General features: G+C 45.4%; 1 protein-coding gene across 1 annotated transcript; it reads left to right on the plus strand.

The window, feature by feature from the left end:
• The first annotated feature begins 3,385 nt into the window (after positions 1 to 3,385).
• On the plus strand, positions 3,386 to 13,736 carry LOC124074676 (cell division control protein 42 homolog). Its single transcript, XM_046417842.1, is given in 7 exon segments — positions 3,386 to 3,433; positions 3,436 to 3,513; positions 5,646 to 5,750; positions 9,524 to 9,596; positions 9,707 to 9,816; positions 9,984 to 10,181; positions 10,774 to 13,736. Coding segments are annotated over 7 exon segments (702 nt in total). The 3' UTR covers positions 10,864 to 13,736.
• Positions 13,737 to 23,944: the final 10,208 nt, after the last annotated feature.

A 23,944-nucleotide genomic window follows, 5' to 3' on the forward strand; every position in this document is an offset into this window, starting at 1 on the left:
TCTTCCTCTGTGGTGCTGCAGTGAGGTTCAGCCGACGTATACACAGTTACATAATCCATCCTTCTCCACCACACTCAGACATGATGATGCCGAGCGTTCAGCCGCACGAGCGCTGAAATCGATACCGCAGTGGAAAACCCTTTTGAAAGCAGAGAAGGCGCCGTGCCATGATGTCGCCAGACGATCGATTTGCCAGGCTATTTGCTTGGTCCCGTGATGGCCACTCAATGCACCCTTGAGCAAGGCACTCAGACCCCCAGCTGGTTCTGGTGCAAACTTAGTTTATTTCATTCAACAGCACGGGGGTCCTATAACAAGATGCAGTGCCCTCAAAACAAAAATGATATACAGTAAATACATGAATGAATATTAAATTCCTCACAGCCTGTGGTCTGGTGGTACAGCAGCAGACACTTCTGTATCTGTTGGCAGACTGTGGCTGATGTGGGTGTTGTCTGTTAGCATCCCCTGGTGACTGATGCTCGGTAGATGACTACCAGTGATGTTCAGGGCAAGATGGCTGACAGCCCAGAAGGCAAGATGGGAATTAGCATCCTACGTCAACAATCAATGCATGCCAAAATATCAAATCAATAGTAGTAGAAGAATAGACCAGCAAATTTACTCATCTGACGTCTTTCAAAGAGTAGCTCCAAGCCTGGCTCTTAAATAAACACAATGCAACACATCTAAAGCTCATTTAAAGTGCGGGAAGGGCTACTACTTAAAGAAAATTCAACAGTGTGAGTCCAGGACCAGGCTGGAGCAGAGGCTAGCAAAGAGCTGGCTAGCCAGCAGAGGAAAATGGCTGCCATCAGTTTGTTTATCTTTGTGTTCACTTGTTTTTGTCAGTGTTGTCAAGGGTTGACACCTGACCTTGCAAATTAGTGTGAAACAGAAATATTGTTGCTGTGGTTTTTATATATCAGATCCAAAACAAAACTGTAGTTCAACCTTTGACTACATTTAAGGGCGTCACAAGACGTACGAAGTGTAGTGAAACTGTAGTGACTGTGGTGCCCAGAGATTCCTGCATATTCATCCTGGTTGGCAGCTGCAGTAAACTGACTTCTTTACTTCCTTTGTTCACTGCAAAATCATGTTGAGCTGCGTCCTCGCTGCTCTAAAAACAGACTGGTGAAGTTGTTAATGCCGACTGGAGGCTGACACTGATATACAGTGACAGGGCAACGGGGTGAACCCAGAGTGTGTGTGTGTGTGTGTGTGTTAGCTCTGTGCATGATGAAATATCTCCGCATGGACCAGTATTATCTCACTGCACCAGTTTTTCTGTATTTTGGTGTATTATGTGTCTTTTTGTGTACAAAGGTGCACCATGAACCTGTGTGCTCGTTTCTAGACATGCATGTATGTCTGTGTGTGTGTGTGTGTGTGTGTGTGTGTGTGTGCACACGAGAGAGAGAGTGAGAGAGAGCATGTGCGATAATCTATAATTAAATTCCTGAGTTTAATGGGATTATCTTTGGGAGACAAGCAGCACAACGTCCTTGACATCCAAACCCCTGGTTAGTCATGGGTGAGGGACCGATAGAGACACACATACAGAGAGAGAGAGAGCGAGAGAGAGAGAGAGAGAGAGAGAGAGAGAGAGAGAGCTGTGGTGAGGGGGGGGGGGCGAGAGAGAAACCAGGAGGCAATAACAAAGAGAAGAAGAAGAGGATGGGAAAAAAAGAGCATCGAGGAGATCAAAGTGCAGAGAAATGCTTGTGAAGTGAGAAAGAGAGAGAAGCCATCCGGAGGGAAAGGGTAATGGAGAAGTGCCTTGCATTGTAATTATCTCATTTTCTGCTGTGTTACCACTGAAGGTCGGCTGGCCTCTCCCTTAGCGAGCTCTCCTCTGCCCACAGCACGCCACGGCCAGCCGGGCCAGCCAAAACAAACACTCCTCACCCCTATTAAAGAGATAAGTCTTCATTATTCTGCCGCTGCCTTTCATGTGTCGTCCATTGATTTCTTGTTAATGAACTCTCCATCGCTGTTCATGCTAAATAATCACTTCATTTTCAGTTTACCAGAGAAACTCACAAGATGAGGCCTTTTATTTGCCAGAGAACACCAGATGCTGTGTTTGGATGCTACCCAGACATAAAATCCGTCAGTCAACCATTGATCGGTTAACACAGCTGATAAGGCTCAGTATGGCGAGCCTTAACACTTGACTGTTTTTTCCTTTAGGAAGTCGAGTCTCAGGAGAGTCAAGTACAGGTCAAGCCTCAAGCTTTCATTTTTGTGATTCATGAGACCGATCTGAGCCAAAGTCTCGGGTCCGGGACTCTGTCAGTCTTATCGGAAATATTCTTCCTGCCAGATGAGCGGAGGAGGCAACATTGTGGGTCTGAAGCCATCTCTCCTCTGGTATCCAGTACGATTTTCAGTAAAGCAGAAGCGCTATGAATCAGTTGGCTTTTGATCGTCATGCACCCATACACAGTATAGCAGATGAACCCATTTTCAGCTCACCTGTTCAGCAAAATGCAGCTCACCTTGACTGAAATATGTACCACTGATCATACAAAGTAGCCTTGTTAGTATCAAACCAATATTTAGTTTCAAATACAGCATAATGTAAATGTATATATACTGAATTTAAGTCCGGTGAAAGTCTGGATTAATGATGCATAAGATGTCTTGAATGCGCTACAAAATGTTTTTCTCGTTTTGTAGCCATCCAAAGGAGAATTTAAGCAGAGAATCGCAGTCACTGTTAGCTGTGTCCAACTGCTCGCACATCTATGGACAGGCATGAATTGGATGAGGATGGCAGAGCTCACATCAAACGAATACCATCCAAAATGGCTTTGTACTGTAAGCAATGCAGTAACCCTAAAAACACCAACAGTCTGAACTACATCTCCCCCTGGTGGTCATTCAGAAACTGGTCCATCTTTCAGAGGGTGCTGGTCCCCAGTAAACACAGTCAACATGAGTGCAGAAATACTTTAAAAGCCAAATTTTGTTACATTTTCTCTCCTAAGTTGATAACTAATGTAATGTGTGAATGAATTAAAGGCGCTAGCCGTAAAGCTACACAATTAACTATTTGGTTTAAACAAGTAAAGCTCAACCTGGCAATAATATTTCTTTATGGACCCGCTTTTGTGCAGGGGAGGTCAAACTATTGCCACACAGTTAGATGCTGGGGTGTCTGAAATATAAGTAAATGCTGCAGTATTGATTATCAGTGTGGAGGCTCAGTCTGGCCAGAGGAACATAATGTATGACTCATATCTGTGACTGCTCCATATCCTACTTCCTCAATGAGACTTGTGTCATGATGTTTATACATATATATATATATATATATGTATATATGATCTTTTTCTCTCTTTTTGGGGGTTTTCCCAAACATTTTCTTGAGTTAAATATGAAGGAACTTGAACATACCACAAGTCATATTACCGACTTCCGCTCAGGGGAAGGAGTGGTGGGGGTTTACGGGAAGCACCTGAACGTAGCACATCATTACCAGCACTCCAGCGGCGGACAGCAGAGGTACGTTACTCCTGACACTGTCTTTAACTTGTACTTAACTGACGATAAATGCTGAATTATCAACGGAGTAACAGCAGTAAACCCTAAAGTGATTTTGCATTTTGAAAACTGTGACAGTTAGCCTGCTGAAAGCTAACTCTGCTAACCGGCAGCTGTCAAAACAAACAGTTTCCTTTAGCTAACTGTCATTAGCTTAGCTGTTAAATCTCTGCTGAAAGTTACCGGTGTGATTGTGTTGGTAGACTAGGACAGCCGTAGGGTTGGCTCTCTATGATGAAGTGTACGTGTGGCCCTAAAAAGGGTTGCTTTGTCGTTATATTCATCACAAACGTATCTTTAAAAAAGACCTTTTTGTTGTTGGTGGGGGTCTTGCGGAGCTGACCCCCCCCAACACGTCCCAGGTTGGCTGCCGTGAGTTAGCTTGGCCGGGCTGAACTTTTTTGTCATTTAGATTTAGTTGTCAACTGTCAATGTCGTCAACAAGGAGCAACATTATCATTTTAAAACTTTAATTCTGTACACGCAGAACAACAGACCGATTGAAGAGCTGGCCTGGGGTAAAGACTAAACTAATTAAATGTTTGTAAGTGATCATCACAGTTTTCTGTGCGGAAGTGACAGAGAAACAGTTTAAATTAAATGGACATCAGACAGTGAGTAGAACCACATTAAAACCAACTTAACGAGTTTATGGACTGCCCACAAGTGCTGTCAGTAAGTGAGCTGTTTACCTGTTTGTTTGTTTGATTCTTAAGTACAGGAAGTAGTTTATTCCAACTTGTCATGTTTGTTTCGTTATTAAGAGCCAAACGTTTGCTTTCTTTTCACATTGGGGAGATTTCATTTTTGTTTTACTTATGACTTTGGTCTGTTGGGGAGAATAAATCAGAGGTAAAGCTATTAGTTGATTAATCAGTAAGTTCACAGGCAGAAAATTAGCTCATTGATTAATTGCCAACACGATCTGGTTGCAGCTTCTCCAACACATTATGGTTATAACTAATGATAATCTTAAAGATTAATCTGCAAATTATCTCTATAAAATAACGACAAAGAGCTTGGAGCCAGAGAATAATTACGTTGTTAACTGAGAACTAATAGAGATTCTTGTTGATGTTAATTAATCAGTTTTGTTGAATTATATATTTTATAAAGGTTAGAAAACAGTGAAAAATTCCTCCAGAGCCCAAGGTGACATTTTCAAAAAGTTCTGCTTTGTTCAATCAGCAGTCCAAAACCCAAAATGAGAATTATTCAGGCAAACACTGCACCTCCACATTTTAGAAGCTGAAAACGGCAAATATTTGACATTTTCCCTTGTTTAATGACTTGGAACGATGATCATATTTAACATTCATCTTCTGTTTTTTCAAGCACTAAGCCTTAGGAGTTAATTCTGTAAAAAAAGAGAAAGTTCACAGATTGAGAGAGGAGTCTGGTGATTAAAACTGGAGCAATAATGAAAGCTGCTGAATCTCCAAATGCTGCGGATGGAAAAACAGGATCAACTTGCAGATAACATTGTTTACAAGAAACAATAGTGCATTGAAGCGACGTGTTTGCCTCGGTTTGCTGCATTTTTCCAGAATTTTCTGCATGCGTTTGCGAAATATCTGAGAGGAGGGGGATTTATGGAGACGTAACTGGTGTCGTGGTCCCTGCAGAGGACCAGTTAACTTGTCCCCAACTCATCAGAGTTCAGCTGAGTGCTGCCTCTGCCAAAAGGCCCAAACAAAGAGCCAGTGATGAAGTGGCAGCCCGCAGCCCGTTACTATTGTCCCCCTTAATGAAGAGCCAGACGGGGTATGTGAGCTGCTCAGCTTCTGGTTGGTCACAGGATCTCCAGCCAGTGTGTGGTCAACACCGTCTCACAGAGCAACCACTGTTTCTGTTAACTGTCCAACATGTGGTCGTGGGATGTCTACACACAGCTGAGACATACGAGACAGGACTACCGATGTTCATTTATAGCTAATCAGCACATTAACTCCGACTCTGTGTTTAGGATGTGGTATTGATCTGCATTATTTTCGTCATTAATTAATCACTGCGTGGACGAGTTTTGCCTCTCACACTTGTCAGTCACCTTCACTCTTCCTCTGCATCCCTCCTGTCTCCGTCCTCCTCCACAGATGCAGACTATAAAGTGTGTGGTGGTGGGTGATGGTGCCGTGGGGAAAACTTGCCTGCTCATCTCCTACACAACCAACAAGTTTCCCTCTGAATATGTCCCCACGGTGAGTAACTTCTTGCTTCTTACTGATTGTACTCTTGGAGATCCCTCACGCCAGTGTTATCATTGGTAGAAATGATCGACAAAGTTCCACACAAAGTGAATCCTGGATGTGTGGAAGTCAAAATCAGTTTTTTAAGCTAGGCTTGGCCCAGTCCCAGCTCGCTCAGCCAAGAGAGCATGCAGGACGTATGCTAATCATCATGAAAAACACACAAAGGAAGCACGAGGTGAGCTGAAACCCTCAGCAGACAAACCTGTCGTGTTGACCCGGGCTTCGTAGCTTCTCTCGGGATTGGAGCACTAGACTTGGTGCCGCTCCAGTCAGGTTCTTCGACTGGCTGGAAGGAGATTGGACGGGATGGGCTCCGATAGGACACTAAGGACCACACAACTTGACTTGAGTTAACTGTCAAAGAATAGTTAAGGAAGAGTTAAATGAGAAGATTGATTCCACTCTCATGTCTGCATACTGACTATGAAGCTATCACCAGAAGAAGGCTATGTTAGCTTTGAACAGGGAAAACAGCTAGCCTGGGTGGCTAGCAGCGTCTCCAAAGCCCACTGAGTAAAACAAAAATCATTTCCCACAATGTTGTTAAATTTTCAGATTGGTTCACATCCTCTCTAAACCTTATGGAAAGTCCAGCAGTCTGAGAAACAGAAGTTTTCTTTTGGTGATGGTGAAACCTCGTGCATGCTGTTTGGGTGGGTTCTTAGGATTGTAGCCCTGTGTGTGTGTGTGTGTGTGTGTGGAGGTATGTGAGTACGTGGTAGCTTGTTTTCCTTAGAGATTCTCTAGAGTCTGCCTCCCCTCTTTTCCTGTCTGATGTCTCAGACGTTTGTTGTCATGCTGAAGTCGCACATCGTGCAGGCGGTCCGGGCCGCCGCCTCAGCTCGGCTGATCCTGAAAACTCTGACTCTTTGTTTTGAGACAGCCGATTTGACTGTTGACAGACAGGACCGTCCTACTGGAAATATCTTAAATATGCCTAATTGATGGGCAGCTTCACTGACTGCACTCGTCAGCACAGTGTGATCAGAGCATTGCAGAACCAACACTGCTGACTCAACTTTGTCTTCCTCTTCCTGTCTGACGGTCTGTCGCTCGCTCCTGCCACAATGTTTAGGACAACACCCTCCTTATGTTTCTTTTTCAATGTGTATTTTCTATTAGGGTTGAGCAGCTGGACAAAATATGATATCTTGCTTTATGTCACTGTATCACAGCATCCATATTTATACCGCGCGTACTCAACGATTAGCCAATCAGCACCACAGGTGGGGCCAACGCCGCCGTTATCAGTCTGTGCACCGCAGTTACAGAGACAACAACAGCGACCGCAAAACACGAGAAAGACGCTGCTATTGAAGTCGGCCATTATTGATTAAAGGAACCAGTCACAGTCAGCTTGTGTGGAGTGAGATCACAACGCCACAGGTGGGGCCAACGCCGTCGTGAGCAAACAGGCCCAGACTTTCTGTTTCGTGTTTACTCTGTTGTGTTTTCCCTGTCAGTCAGCTGACAGCCACCACAATAAGAAATCAGGAGAGAGGAAGTCTCCTCCAGGAAGTAAACACGTCTCCTTAATGTCACGCTTTAATGTCGCATCCGTAACTTTTTATCTCGACTGTTTTTGTCGGACACTTCCTGTTAGTCTGCTGTGTGGAATCTACATACATTGTGCTCGGCAGAATGAATGAGCCAAATGTAAATCAGCTATAGAGAGCAGTAAAATTATTGCGAAGAACACAATGGCTGAGTGTCCACCTCCCCGTGCAGCTGCAGCTCTGTCCACAGTAACCAGTGTGGCCAGTCTGATTCCAGCAGCTTCTGAGCTCTGTGCAAACACAGTATCATCACAAACATGTGTGTGCTTTGGTCTGTGTGTGTGTGTGTGTGCGCAGCTTGTAATTAACTGAAGTATTTCAGCCTGTGTGTGTCTCTGCGGCTCGGGCCTCCACCGAGCCGTCACACAAAGTGTTTCTGTCTCGACTTGCGCTGACGAGTATCAGTGTGTTCATTTCTTTGTTGAGGGTGTGTGTGTTACAGCCTGAACTTCCTCCTCAATCAGCAAAACAAGACGCGTTTGATGAAGGATACAGAACCTAAAACGATTCTGTCTGCAGCCTCCCTCCTGTGGTTCGGGTCGTCTGAAGCTGTAACACACACACACACACAATTCAGCTACTCAAAGTGTCACTGTGGAAACAACCTGAACAATCCTGCTTTGTCATCCTTTGTCTGTTTAGAGGAAATGACAAAGCAGTGGTGCTGGTTCTTTTTGTTCGAAAACATGAAATGAGCCAGGAATAGTTCAAAAATAAATATTTAATCTTAATCTCTCCTGTTCAGTGCACTAAACCTCATTTTACAGAAGCGTAAGAGGATATGTGCTGTGAGCCTGCCTGTTTAAATATAGACTAAACAGATGCCAGAATAAAACCCAGCTTGAATCCATGTTTGTTTTGCTGCTTCCTCTCCTACAGGCTACATACTCCAGTTTATCTGGAACCTGTCTGTGCATACGCAGCTTCATTAAAACCAAACCGTGTCTGCAGGCCACAGCAGGCTGCAGCAGCAGGGCGGCGCGTTGATGCCGTGCAGCGGCTGCAAAGCGCTCCCTGCTTCAGCTCGCTTCCACACTGGCAGAGCTGAGCTTAGCCGGCGTGTCGGGGCCGTGCTGCTTGTTATTGTACATGGCAGAGGCCTGAAGGGACAAACAGAGTGATGAAACAGAAGGGAGGAATGAACAGAGAGAGAAACAGCTGACTGAGAGTCTGTTCACCTGAACAGCAGCTAAACCAGTCTGTTCTTACTGAGAGCGCTCAGCTTATCTCATTTTCATATTCCTTAAAAATATACTTGAAAAACATTGGGGTGTTTTACAACAGCAGCTTGACTTTAAAGCTGGTGCAGGTTGGTGATAGGCAAGTTCAGGTGTGGAGTTTGGTTCCTCAAATCCCGCCCAAGTAAACCATCTTTCTGAACAACATCTCTGGCAGTGCTATCAGGTCAGTTCAGTTCTTTGCCCAGGAGATGAGTGGCAAACAGAAAGAAGATGGCAGCCTGTATTTACAGTACATTAAGTTAATATGAAGCAAGGGGCAGGTGACAAAGCTCCTCTTTTCATTGTGGAGTGTATTTGTGTAGTGTGGGTTACACTGTAGTGCTGGTTTTGGAAATTACACACACTGAACTTCTAATAAAGTTAACTGCTTCAGATGAACACTACTGCCTGTCAAAGGTGTACAAATAAGGAAAAGGGATGTTAGAGACATTTTGTAAATGTTGCAACAAAAATATTGCTGTAAGTTGGTGACTGTCATGAGTCAGAGCATTTGTGTGCTGTTGGACATGCAACAGTTCATGTCCTTTCAGGTTTAAGTCCTCTGACCTCGGACCAGACGGACTCAGCCCTGCTCTGTTTACTCTGTGGTTTGGAAATGAACAAACTGAGAGGAAGCATCTTCCTAAAATCACCGAAAGGCCTGCAGTGATGTGAAACCTTTTTCTTGTACTTCTGTCTTTGCGAGGACCGGTATGACTCTCAGACTTGGACTGAGAGGACAGTTTCGGAAAGAGAAGACGTTCCTGTTTGTCCTCACTTCTTCAGAAGGCTGCTTGGTTGCAGAATTACATTTGAGTTGCATTTTGATATGATCGGCGTGTCTCTTTGGGCACTCAGAGGTCTTAGAGGTGTTTTAAAGAATGTATGAAATCCCCTCGTCCGCCCCCGTCTTCTCACCCACCCTCACCCCCCGTGTCTCCCTCAGGTTTTTGATAACTATGCAGTGACGGTGATGATCGGCGGGGAGCCCTTCACTCTGGGACTGTTTGACACTGCAGGTAAAAACGAACTTTCTCTTCTCCCTCGTCCACAGCGGTCGTTCAGCTGATACTTAGGTGTACAATGTCGTTAGCTGCTATTCAGAGTGCTCGCGTGTCTCCCCCTGCAGGTCAGGAGGACTACGACAGACTGCGACCCCTCAGCTATCCTCAGACCGACGTCTTCCTCGTCTGTTTCTCTGTCGTGTCACCCTCCTCTTTTGAGAACGTCAGAGAGAAGGTGAGTTCAGTCGGTGCCAGCGTCGAAGGTTTGTTAAATTTAGGTTCTAAACAAACGTTTATACCATCGTGGCACCGACGTACTCAGGATTTTTATTTAGACTTAAGTGCGTGTGTCCTCCCAGGTCACACCCCTCACTCCTCTTTGCTTGCCCTGCCTCTCCACAGTGGGTGCCGGAGATTTCACACCACTGCCCGCGGACGCCCTTCCTGCTGGTCGGGACTCAGGTGGATCTGAGAGACGACAGCAACACTCTGGAGAAACTGGCCAAGAACAAACAGCGAGCCCTGAGCTGCGAGAGCGGAGAGAAACTGGCTCGCGAGCTCAGAGCCGTCAAATACGTGGAGTGTTCGGCTCTCACGCAGGTACGCAGAGGGGGAAGTCTGGGCGCAGTGCTGCAGGTACCACGCTGCACGTACAAACATGTTGTTAATGACGCTGTATTGAAGTAGAAGTACAATTTTCCGGTTAGATTAGTCAGTTAAATTAAAGCTAGTTCAAGCTAAAATGCCAAACGGTCATTTTTTCCAGCCTCTGAAGTGTGAGGATTTGCTGCGTTTCCTTGTCAGCCACTGAAGTGAAAGAAAGACCTTGCAGATCATTAGATAGTTGATGTCACAGTATGACAAAACCTTAGCAGATACTGCAGAGAGGTTATTAACAGACTCAGAGTCGCACATGCAACAGGAATCCCAGAGACCAGCGACTCCTGACAAATCCTCTCTGCTCCTTCAGCACGACGACGTGACTGCTTTGTCTGCAGAAGAAGTGGAAATGTGTGTGTCACAGAGTGCTCATAAAATGTTTTCCGTCAGTTTTTATTGCTGCTTCCCTTTTATAGCCTCTCAGCCAATCGGAAAACATTTTGTAAGATTTCATTTCTCCTGGCGTTCCCGCTCATTAGTTTTATGTTATGAGCAAACGAAGCTCACGAGTCTGCTTGTGTCTCTTTCTCAGAGGGGACTGAAGAACGTGTTTGACGAAGCCATCCTGGCAGCTCTGGAGCCTCCAGAAAACAAACCCAAGAAGCGCTGCGTCCTGCTATAGGCCTCACAAGTGGAGGAAGAGGAGGAGGAGGAGGAGGAGGAGGAGGAGGTGGAGGAGGATGGGAATGGGAAGGGCGGGGACGAGGGAGACAGTGCCTTCAGCCGTAGAGTCTTAATGTGGGTGTGGTGTTGGAACAGACGGGCTCTCGACGGGCTTTATTTTCATCATAGATTCATGTGGCGATAACATGACTAACGCGTGTCAAAACACTCCTCACTAACCAGGAAACGGACTTTTAACCGCAGGAGGAGGCAGGTTGGGCAATACAGACGTCCTGAAGTTACAAACGCTGCGTGGAAACAGAAGCAGTGTCACTTGAATGTCTTACATTAATTAAACATTAGTGAAGTGAAAGGATTTAAAGGAGCAGTTCGCCCAGAAATGAAAAGTCTTTTTCTCCTCTCACTCGTGCTGATGATGAGTTTCTTAGTCCACAAAACATTTCAGGGGCTTTACTGTTAAACAGCTTTGCAGCTGAAGAAGCTGAAAATTGATTCAAAAAGACGTTGTTTTTACACCATTTTTATTAAGATGAAATCTTCGCCGTAGCCACTAAATGTTAGAACGCACCCCGTGTGAAGGGGATGCACAAGCTCAGACTCGCATCCGTGACGAGATGAAGGAGAACTCGCGACCTCTGCGTGCCTCAGTGTTTACCTGCTGCCTGGATGCTGCCAGGTTCACATGTTTGCGGCTACAGTGAAGATTCTGCCTTAAAACCAGCAGCAGATAACGTCTTCAGAATCGGTTTGGAATCTCAGGGCTTCGGCAGACTTTGATGAGGCAATGAGCTGTATTGAGACATTTTATGTTATCTTTCTTTTCAGTTGTTTTTTAAAACAAGTCTCCAGCTTCTTCAGGTGTTCAGCAGAAGGCTGCAACGCTGTTTTACTGTGAGGCTCCAGAAATGTTTTGTAGATGAAGAGACTGACTCCATCAGCACGGGGCAGAACTGTTCCTTTAAAACACATAGAAGAGGAGCAGGTGGAACAAACCCAAACACTCTCCTCGGGCTAAAATCGTGCTGTTTTTAATTTAAAGCGACACACATGAAAACGTGACCCAGTTGTTGAGCATCACTCCCCTGCAGCTCAGCGGTTCATCAGGGGGTCAACGGTCGCCTTCGCTCGAGGATTCTGTGTGTGGCGACTGTGACCCCAATTCATCCAGGAGGTTCAGATTATTCAGAGCAGAACTGGCCGAGGTTCAGTACCGACGCCCGCTTTGCAGTCTAAAAGACATGCAGGAGGTGATTCATAATCTAAGGATCTAAATGATGCCTTTTGTCTCTCCTGACGTCTCGCTGAGGACACGTCACGTCCCGAACACTCAAACTGTCACATCAGTGGCTGCAAACGTAAACCTGTTCCCTGCATACCACCTAAAATAAAGAGTTAAAGGAGTCACAAACAGGATTTGAACGTCAACTAATCAGTACATGTTGAGGCTGTCATGTTAGTGTCAGACTGAAGGAGCTGCTCTTTATGGCAGGAAGCAGGAAAATAACAGCAAAGGCTGACACAAGCCTTCATTTTACTGCAGCATCAAAACCAGACTTCGCCTCAGCTGCTGAATCTTCAGCTGCCACAGTAGTTCACTCTGAAGGCCTTAAAATATTTTCTTGCTGCCAAATCTTACAAAGTCGTGTTTTTAGATCAGCACAGCGAAAGTTTTGGGATGTTTTTCTTTTCCCGGCTGAGCCGAGATGTCAGGAAATTCAGTATTCAGAAGTCAGAGGCCGAAGTCCAGGGGGAAACGGGGATCCGGACTCTGCTGGAAAGCTCCTGGAGACAAAGTGTTTTGTTTTTACACTTTGGTTATGTTTGTTTGTTTGCAAAGGAACATTAAGATCAGATGTGCTAATTAGTGAACTTTGGAGATGCTGGTAGGGATGCCAGCCCCCCCCCCGTGACGGTCTCACAGTCCTCAAGCCGACCGGGTAAAGAACAGTTTTGAAGTCAGAATGAAAAGCCAGCGTTGTGCCTGTCGTGATCTGACCTCTCCAGCTCTCTTCTCAAAAGCATTTGAATAAACTGTTAAATGGGACAGGCAGACTTTTCACACACAGCCTCCTCAAACTGGAACCTGAAGTGCTCGTCGGTGTGTTAGCGCCTCCCGGAGGCCTTAAAGGGGAGTACCCGCAGCTGACGAGACGTGAATCTCTAAAGTCCTCAGCTGTAACACAGAGGTGCCTTTAAGAGGCGCTGCTCAACACTGACACTGTTAGCTTTGTTTTGTGTTGCTGTTCAAATGTTTGAAGAAGAAAACGCAGCCGAGTGCTTCATCTGTTCAGATTCACTCTGACACAACATGAAAGAAAAGTTTTCCTGTCTTCGTTTCTGCTAATTTATACTGAACAAACCATAAGAGCTCACTAACCGTGAACTGCTTTTTCTGTTTGAGGTGGAATAATTGGAGACATATTTGTATATAATAGATTATAGTTTTAAGTCTTAAGTGCTCTTAATTGCCGACTGTACTGGGCTAACAAATTAAATCATTAAACTGAGGGTATTCCCTGTGAAAACGAACTAAAATTCCTCTTTGCTGATTTATTTTTCCAGTGTTTTGTAGACTGTGGTTTGTTTTGATCACGTATGGATGATTACAAGTGTTATGTGTATTTTTCTTATCTCCTTATTGTTTCTTGGGGAGCATCTTCTTAGCAGTTTTTTTGAACGCTTGAGTTTTTTTTTTTTTTTTTTAGAGATTTTTACTTTAAACGATCAGCTGTAATAAGCTTCTAAAAGCAGCGACACGACAACAGCTGGAGCAGTTAGTGCAGATGTGGAAAACTGCTTCGTATGGAAAGATGAACGTTGGGACTGGTGGGTGTGCAGAAGCAATAAAAACAGTTCTTGAATGTTGCTTCACATTGACTTGATTTTATTTTTAATTAGTTCACATTTGAGCCGCTCTTTTCTTCCTCTCCTGCGTTCTCCCTCCTTTTGACATCAACTGCAGGTTTTATTTTATTTTATTTTATTTTCAATTGCTTTGTGCTTGGAATGCAAATGCAGTGAAAAAATCACATTCGGTCTCAGATGATGGATACGACTTTTCAACCAGAGGATTGACGTTATTTCCCCACAGTGAACACTAGGGGGCGCTGTTCCACTGGATTTGAGCAGGCCTCGGTGAACACACCACATGTAAATGACCTGAGCTCATTTTGATTGGCAGACCAAAATGGATCCCTCAAACCAACGTGGCACCGAAGCTCGAAGAGTTTGACCCTTTGTCTGACTGAGAAGAAACCACAGAAGAAATAAAACTCTTCACTATTCATTCACACGTCCTTTGACACTCCGACCCCCGTTTTTCTCCCCCCATCATCCCTCTCTTCTCTTCTCTTCTCTTCTCTTCTCGCATGTCTTTGGTTTTGAGGTTTGGGGGGGGGGTTGAGTCGTCTCAGCTGAGGTCTCCACTAAAACTTCATTTCACGACAGTTTGAAACCACAGAGCTGAAGTGAAGTGCAGACGCTTTGTTACTGGCACTCAGCTTTCTGTCGTCATTTCTCCCAGTGTTGGGTGTTAATCTGTGAACATGACTGTGGGAATATAATCTGTGGTGTTACCTGTAGGTTGAAGCACTGATACAGAGCCCATACACAAGGTTAGTTTAAAACCGTTCCTATAAAAATGACCGTACGCACCTTTTTGTTTTTAAAGTCCGAAACTCATTAGTTCTTGTGACTCAGGACAAAAACTGTAAATTTAATGTTGGCAGCCTGAATGTTTCCAAACCTTCATGTTCAAGTATGTAAAATCTCTTTTATTTCTTTTTTAACAATCCAAATTTTAAAAAATGTGTTTCATCTTTCAGCCCTGGTCTGAGTGTAATTATAATGACAGAAACATATCGATGAGACAACCTGATTCATTTTTTCATTTTTCTTGTCAGTTTTATGGGAATTTTTTTGCCCAAACTGTGTTGTCCACGAGCTAAAGGCCGACTGTGCTGGGTCAACCTCTACTTTGCCTTTGACCTCCACTCATTTGATTCATGCTTCATACCTTAAAAGTCATTGAACAGGCTCTGGGAACGTGTTTGAGACTGTCTGTTGGAAGTAACACGTTACCCCTTTGATAAAATACTACTGCTAATACAGACTTTGTGTGTGTATTATGTGACCAGAGGTGGAAGTTACCTTTACTCAAATACCTTAGACTGTAAGTACTTTCACTTTTTGTTAGATGGTTACATTCTACATTAAACATTTTGTATCAAACATATGATTTTATTATCTAAAACACATTATTATACAAGTAATCCAACAGTTTCATTTAGCTGCACTCGACCATCTACAGCATTAAAAGGTTGCTTACGTCTATAATGTAATCAGTCGTATTCTTAAACTTGAAGTACATCCGTCTGGTACCTTGTTTGTTCTTTACTGAAGTATTTTTATATTGTTGTAATGGTACTTTTACATAAGTAATATTGGCTCTAAATACTGATGTGACGCATGAGCAACCGACTACTCTGTCGTACATAAAAACGCCCTCCGGGTTCACCTGGATTGTTTAGTAAAAGTGAAATTGGAGACATTTTGAGAGATGATTCCCACACCTGAGCAGCTCACATGCTGGGTTCGACCCTCACCTGCTCCTGGAGGTTTTTCCCTGAACACATCAGGTCAAACTTCATCCAGGTGAACAACAGCTGAATAAAAGTGACAGCTGCAGTGGATTAACTGACTCAGTTTCACTTTTACTTCGTGTGACCTGATGAGTCAACTTGTGATATTTATGTGGCGGCCATCTTGTCTTGCTGCTGATTCAGCCTCTGACACTTCGTCTGCTCTCTGTCCCAACACGCCTCGCTCGCTGCCGCTTGCTGGTTTGGCTGGTGAATATTATTGGATGTCCAGCTGACCTCATTATAAGTGTGTTGCCACTGGCAACCAGCTTGGAGGAGAAGGAGGAGAAGAAGAAGAAGGAGGAGGGGTGGGAGGGAGGGCACAGTTGCATCATGGGATAGAAACCTGACCTCTCTCTCTCTCTCTTTTTTTCTTCCCTTTATGTTGTCTCCCTCGTCTCTCAGAGGACGCGCACGTGCACGAGTGCACATGTGTACACGTGCACGCTCGCAGTCACGTGCACGGTTTGCCTAAACAAAGATAACATGAGAGGAGGAGACACACGACAATACGACGTTTGTTTGTCTCTGAACGTAAAGGAAAACACAACAACTGGCACTGATGCACTCACACACTGCACACCATTGTTTTAAAGCTGTGTGTGTGTGTGAGAGAGAGTGTGTGTGTGTGTGTGTGTTCCATTTATGGAGGTTTAAAGTTCATGTGTCATTAAAACTCTGATAAATAAGATGGACTTAAATGGAACTTTTGCGCTAAAAACAAAAGTTTGCACTGAAAAGGTCTGAAACTGACTGCTGTTTTTGTTGCGGATTTATTTATTAATGTGTCTTCAATAAATCAATCAGGGTTTCATTTAAAAGATCAAAAACGTGATTCATGTCCGTCAATAGGACGTAATCAAATATTTTATCAAACGAACTGACGTGTTTGTGTTTGTTCCGAATGTGTGTTGTTGCTGTGTTTGTGTTTATGTGTAAATGATGTGTGTGATGTGTGTGTCTGTCTTAATGTCGGCGTCCCGTGTTGTGTTTGTGTCATGAATTGTGTGTATTTGTGTGTCTGTCAGTCGGTGTGTGTTGTGTGCTTTTGTCTTTCATGTTGTGTGTCTGCCTGTTGCGTGTGTTTGTCTACACGCGTGTGCCGTGTGTTCATATTTGGTGGAGTGTGTATTTATGTTCATATCTTTCACCTTGTGTGTGTGTGTGTGTGCGTCTGCCTCCTGTGTGTCAGTGTGGTTTTGTGTGTGTGTCTGCTTCGGTGTTTTGTTCATGAATGTAATTGCATACATGGACTGTGTGTGTGTGTGTGTGTGTGTCTGGGTGTGTACATGTGGCTACATGTACTCTTGTGTTTAGTGTGTCTGGATGTATACCCGTTAGCCTGTAATTTTGTGTGTGTGTGTGTGTGTATGGGAGGTGTATATGTGTGGGTGTGTGGAATGTGTGTGTGTGTCTTTGTCTGTAATTTTGTGTATTCTTGTGTGTGTTTATTTATGTATGAAGCGAGCATTATCTGCACACACTCAGCTGTGTGTGTGCGTGCGTGCGTGTTTTCTCATATGTACAGTGAAACACACTCACAATGCCTTCATCTCTGACATAACTGGTTACCATGCATACCGTGCGACTGACTATTATGGGGTGTTCTTTGTTTTGTCACGATGTGCCCTGGTATGGAAGGGAGGGGGGAGGGGAACAGGGTGTGTGTGTGTGTGTGTGTGCATGAGTGCTTGGAGGTGGTGGTGGTGGTGGTGGTGGGGGGGGTGCAAATGTGTGTGAGGGGGAGGTATGTGTGTTTTGGTGTGTGTCTGTTGGGGTGGCGGGGAAAGGGTGTGTTTGCATGTGTGTGTCGAGTGGAGGATTGGGTGGGGGTTGGGTGTGCGTGCCTGTGCGGACGTGCGAGCACATAATGTGTGCATGAGAGAGGGTGAGCGAGTGCATGCATGTGTTTTAGAGAAGGTAAGATAAAATGGCGGCTCGTGTGTGTGTGTGTGCATGTGTGTGTGCGTGCAGGCCTCTTGGCCTGGAATTCCAAAGTTTGAAAAGATTTCCTTTTCTGCCTGTGCCCACATCGCGATCTCCTCGCTGAGCACTGAGACTGGGAGCTCAGGTGTTTCGAGGGTTCTGACTCGTCATGATGCACTGAGAGGAGACATCAGTGGGGATTCGTGGCCGCAACACAAAACCTGAAGCCACTCAGGCTTTGGCAGAACTTAACGTTTGCTGTGAAACAAAGCAGTCAAGTGTCCTCACTGAGTTTTACGCTCATGTGGAAAGAAATGGAAACCAGCACAGTGAAAACACCTGGATGTTCTTTAAGGCTTCACATCTGGAGCTGACAGACAGGCAGACAGGCAGACAGACAGACAGACAGATGGATGATGTGCCCACTCGATGACAGGAATCGGCAGGTCGGGGCGGTTTGGTCCACCGCTGTCAGTGGGTCGTGTGCCCCGTTTATGTTTTTGCCGTCATCAATAATGATAATACGATCATTTTGTCTCAGTCAAACTGAGGGATTCTTGTTTCAACAACGTATGTGACCCCGAAGCTCGGAATCTGAACCAGGTCTCTGTCGCGTTGTGGATCTGAAAACACCTGATAGTTAAGCCGAGACACATCTGTCCACTAAATAAAACAGAAATGCACTGTTTGTTTACATTCATGCAAGCTGCTTCCAGAGTTTTGTAAAAACCAGCTTTGAATTAAATCACATGTAAAACTGCTCGGTGAGTTGAAAGCTGGAGATGATGGTCAGAAAGCCTCAACTGCTGCAAGTCTGAAAGACTTCCCATCAGCCTTCCTGCCATTGACTTCTTCAGCGATCAGCTACAGCTCCACACGTCCTTATACTGCAGCTTTAACGTGACTGGGAGCTGGAGGATACATGCCATTAAGATTTAATATCAGGCACAATCCTGACGGGAATAGACATATCACTGTGTATCATATGTAAACATCCAAACTCAGACTCGAGTGCTGAACCAAATGCATGCCAGATTCGGGTCCTCTAAATATACACTGTATAGACAAAAGTATTGGGACAGCTGACCTTCACACCAACAGGGACTTTAATGACGTCTTGTTCCAAACACACAGACAGCTTTGCTGTTTCTGTGGGAATTTGTGCCAATTCATGCAGTAGAGAATTTGTGAGGTCACACACTGATGTTGGACCAAAAGGCCTGGCTCACAATCTCCGTTCCAGTTCATCCCAAAGGTGTTGGATGGGGTTGAGGTCAGGGCTCTGTGTGGGCCAGTCAAGTTCTTCCACACCAAACTCATCCAACCATGTCTTTATGGAGCTTTGCTTTGTGCACTGGGGCACAGTCATGCTGGAATAGAAAAGGGCCTTCAACAAACTGTTGCCACAAAGTTGGAAGCATAGCATTGTCCAAAATGTCTTGGTGTGCTGAAGCATTAAGATTTCCCTTCACTGGAAGTCAGGGGCCGAGCACAAACCCTGAACAACAAAGAGGTCTGTCTGGATACTTTTGTCTATGTAGTGTACAACACGAGTCTATCCAGCATGGATCTAAACTACAATTTGACTGGCTGGAGGAGGAATACGACTGCAAGATGGTTATTCTGGTTCCTTCTTGTCCCATTAATCATCCCGTGACCTTTCAGGTTCATCACTGGACACGTGTGTGTGTGTGTGTGTGTGTGAGGGGGCTGTTATTGCCAAAGCGACGCATACATGAATCTTATTAAGTACGTCTGGTTCATGGTTTGATTTTAAAGCCATGTAAAACAGGGCGCGATGAACTCGCAGCCCTGTGGCGCAGAGCAGCATGAACTCGCCGTGTCTCCTATCTGTTCGTATCTGTGATGATCTGTGCTGCTGTGTGGCTGAGAGAGAGAGGAACCCCGGGCTGACGGAGGCCGATGAAGACGTCACAGATGGGAAGGCTGGGTATTTTGAGCCTCTTTGAGTGGCTGCTGTTTGGAGAGACATACTGTACTCTGCACTTCAGGAACCTATAAGACAGGAAATGATGATGGCGGTGTTCGTGGGGGAGGAAGAGGGAGGAGGGGGGCTTGAGAGAGAGAGAGAGAGAGAGAGAGAGAGAGAGCAGAAGAGAATTAGCAGTGTGATTATTATGGAGTGGCAGGCCAAGCGGTGAAAGAAAAAAACAGAAAGAAAGGAGGAGGTGGGTGGGGTGGGGGTGGGTGGGGGCAAACGCTTATTATGGGATGTCTGTGTTGTCAGGCGGGGGGAGGGGTAACGGCGGTGAAGTGAGGAAGGGGGGTTGTGGGTGAGTATTATGGTCTGTCCTAGGCCTGTTTTTGTGTGCAGTGGCTCCCCCACCTCCTCCCTCCACCCGAGCTTTGTGTGCGCGTGCGTGTGTGTGCGCACGTCGATATCGCAGCTCGACGTGATGTATATCAGGGAAATGGTATCTATGTTCAGGTGCAGAGTGACTCACATACAGGACGCCGGCGAGACCCGAGAGACAAGGCAGCACAAAGACACGCAGGCAGAGTGGCAGCTGGGAATCCATCAGAAAACTTCACGGGCAAACTATCTGAACAGCACGCTGAGCACAATAAACTCCCTGTCCCCTCCGTAATGTACATTACTGAGGCAGCCATGGAGCCCTGAATGAGTTTGTGTGCGGCGGTTTGCCTTGGTTATTACCCAAACTGCTGAAGGTTTGCACTGTCATTTTGGGCTGATAAAATGGCAGTTTATCTTGAGATTAATTTTATTAGAAATTATCAAGTTAGAAGTTAATCCGATTTAGATTTAGGGAGTTGTTGAAAAACCTGATGAGGTCAAAACTGCATAAAAAATGGGTGGAATATCCTTCTTACACAACTGGATTTTGGCTTGTGGCCCAGTTGCACTGGGACCAGTCAGGCTGTGGCTGGAAGGGATGATGACAGGAAGAACAGACTGGCGAACTGGACGTTTTCCATCTTTGTGCAATTAAGATCCAATCTTTAGATATTCAGTTTAAAATAAAACAAAAAAAACGCAAGTCCTCACATTTGACAGTGTGTAATGTGAGAATGTGTCTGGCATTTTCAGTCTCAGCGCCAGCATGGCTTTGTGAATGAGTGTCGGCCTTTTGGTCAGCCCACCACAGACGAATTAATTCATACCGCAGAATGATCGGGGCAGAATGTGAATTTGTGCAATGCCTTGGTCCAGTATAATGTTGTGTTCAATGCTAACTGGCAAATATCAGCATGCTAACCTGATGAGCTAACATGTTAGCATGGTCACTGTGAGCATGCTAATGTGCTAAAGTCAGCAATGAGTTCAAAGCACGAACGCTTGACGGAGCTTATCCATAACCCCAAATCATTTGCCCTTGACTAAAGGGTTTGACTCTGATGGGACATAATTTGAGGTGCACCACACCTGATTTAATACCCAAACGCTCAACAATCAGCTGGCGCCACTAACGCTTTTCCTTTGAGGTCAGAAGCCGGTCCGGTTTCCCAGCATGGCTGCTGTCAGAAGATCTTGTCTGAGATTTAACTTTCTTCTACTAATAGCACATTTGGACAAAGTCATGCTGTCTTGTTTGAATAAACTTTATTGGAACTGTAACTGGACAAAGCCAATAACTGGTTTGTACAGCTCACAGATCTCAGGTTGTGCTGGCTGTGCACAAAGGCAGATTGAACATGTGAAAACTGCCTTTTAGTTTCCTATCAGCTGGCTAATTGTTTTAGTGCTATTCAATAGATGACACAGTTAGGAAAGATAACGGGATGGGAAGGTCACAGAGCCGCCTGGGACATCGGGACAACCTCGGTGACGTGTCGACCGCCGCGGCGTGCGGCAGACATGTTGGGTCCTGATCAAATCCATTTGCACTTTTTTTTTTAATCTGGTGCAGCTTCAGAGCGTGCTCTGTAGGGCTGGGTAGGTGGAGCAGGGATGGTGTCTGAGTCGGGGCAGGAGGGGGAGCAGTCAAGAAGTATTATGGTATGCATTTTGACTTACATGATAATCTGACCCCGCCTGTAACCCTCCTCCTCCACCACCACTAACGCCGCCACCCCTCTGTTTATCTCCATGGCGACCAGCAGCACAGGAGCACTATTATGGTCTGTAGTCCCCCCTCCCTTCACCTCCTCCTTTTTTTCCTTTTTGCCTCAGAAATGATATTATTATCATTATGTGATGTGCAACTCTGAGAGTGTGGCAAGGGGTGGGAGGGGCGTCGAGAGCCGTGCACGAGGTTGCTATGACAACTGCCCCCAGTATCCTTCTGATTGGTGATTATGGGATGTCCCCCCCCCCACCCCCACCCACACCCAACCCCTCATCTTAAACCCCCCTCGACTCCACCTTCCCAAATGCACGCATGAACACTGTGTCCATAGTCAAGGAAAGGAGACGTATGGGGGAGGGGGGGAGATGCAAACCAACGGAGAGAGAAAGAGGAGGAAATGGGGAGAAAAGAAAGAGAAGTTGTTTTTTAAGTCGTTCTTTGTGTCGGCCGGCGTGAGGGGGATACAGCGAGGGAAGCTGCTCTCTGCAGCGGGACAAAGGAAAGGCCAGAAGAGAAGGAAAGAGAGGGAACAGAGAAAGGTGTGCTGAGTCAGAGGCCAGAGAGAGGCTTTAGGCTTTAGAGAGACGGACGGCTTCAAGTCAAAAGCCAAAGTGTGATTCATCAGTCATCCACAGAGTAAAACAATCTCACATCAGGGCCAATTTTACTGTTTCACAGGAATAATCATCATTAATCTGTTGTGTCGCCAGGATTCGAGGATTCAAGGAGCTTTATTGTGTGAAATGACAATAAAGCTCCTTGAATCCTTTATGTTATGGTCAAAAGTATGTGGACACTCCCGCATACACTATATAGACAAAATCACACGGAAAGCCTCTCCAGAGAAGCGGAAGCTGCCACAGCTGCAAAGGGTCACACACACACACACACACCAATGTCCATACACTTGGAATGCAATGTCCCCAAAGTCCTCATTAGTTTAATGGTGAGGTGTCCCTATTCTTTTGTCCATATAGTGTCTGGGTCTGTTTTAGGGAAGGTTCCCTGTTTCAGTGTGCCAAAGCCTCAGACATTTTCCCCCAGTTTGGCGGGGAAGAAACAGACTGGCCTGCACCTCAAAAGCATCCCACAATGTGAGGATGAGCTGGAATCATGCAAGCTGGGAACTGAGTGTATGTGATGTACGTCTGACACAAATCCACACATCTGAAGTCCAGTCACACTCATCTAACAGGATACTGGGAATGTACACAGTGTTTCCAGGAGCTGGCTTTCATGTTTTCACTGGACGGCGTCATGTTGTTTTGGATGAAGCCTATAGATGTTGATTAGCTTGCTTCACATGTCTAGCAAGGGGAAACAGTTAGCCTGAAGGGTAGAAATATGCCTACCAGCCCCTCTGTGGCTTAGTAATTAACACGTTGTGTCTTGTTTCATCTAAACAAACAGAAATGCAAAAATAACAATTTGTGGTTTTAGGGGAGCTGCATGCTGTAACTGAAGTCAGATTGCTTCCTGACACCTTACTGTTACTGTCAAAGTAAGTAAGGATGAAGCACATCAGAGATGCCTTAAATATGTCAAAATGTCCCGTGAAAGATGTACTGATGTATCACTGTCTTTGTGATCCCACTCTCTGACTTACTGAAAATACGACCAGGATCAAAATGTCGCCTTTTCAAACGCACTGGGGTCAGAGTGCAGGTGTTGTTGTGTCCGCATACTTTTGGCTACACAGTCTAAATGAAACAGCTGTTGAAATCTGGCTGTTTTTGCCGACTCGTGGGTGACTCGAGCGGCATCAGGAGAGCAGATTCTTCCCGCAGCGCTACAATAACAATACATAACTCATTCTGATGCTTCACAGGCCCCGAGTAGAAACTTCCCATTAGCAGAAATGTTCACCATTGATTTCCCATGTGGTAAAACATCATTCAGAAGCTCCTCTGCCACACTAAACACAAACAGTTCTGCATTTTGGCCCACAGTCTTCTACAGACAGTCAATGGTGGGAAAAAACTGTCTAGGACCCAGACATTTTTCCCACCATTGACTGCAATGCATTTCCAGGCAGGCAGCCTGTGGAGCAAGTGTGTGTGTGTATATGTGTATATGTGTGTGTGTGTGTGTGCAGACAGCTTAACTCAGCTGTTGGCTTGGCTCTTGTACTTCTGGGCTCCCTGGTTCTTGTTTTGTGGGGGGGGGCATGCAATGGCAGACGTGAAGGTTTTGACTACAGTTTGACCCCTGTGACCCGTTCCCCGGAGAGCCGCGCATGTAGCCTGACTTTTCAACTTCACACTGACCTGCTCGCAAGACTTTTTATTCCCAAAGTCAACCCAACCGTCCTGTGCTCCGTGCGCTGCTTGAAACACTTCCTCGATGGCGAGTCACGTATAAAAAGAAGCCATATATTTCAGCTCGTAATGCCCCATTTAGGGGTTACACCTGGGGTCACCCGTGTCAAGCCACTTTTAGTGACCCCCAGGGCGCTTTACAAGTG

This window comes from Scatophagus argus, chromosome 17, assembly GCF_020382885.2.
Source record: "Scatophagus argus isolate fScaArg1 chromosome 17, fScaArg1.pri, whole genome shotgun sequence".
NCBI lineage: Eukaryota > Metazoa > Chordata > Actinopteri > Scatophagidae > Scatophagus > Scatophagus argus.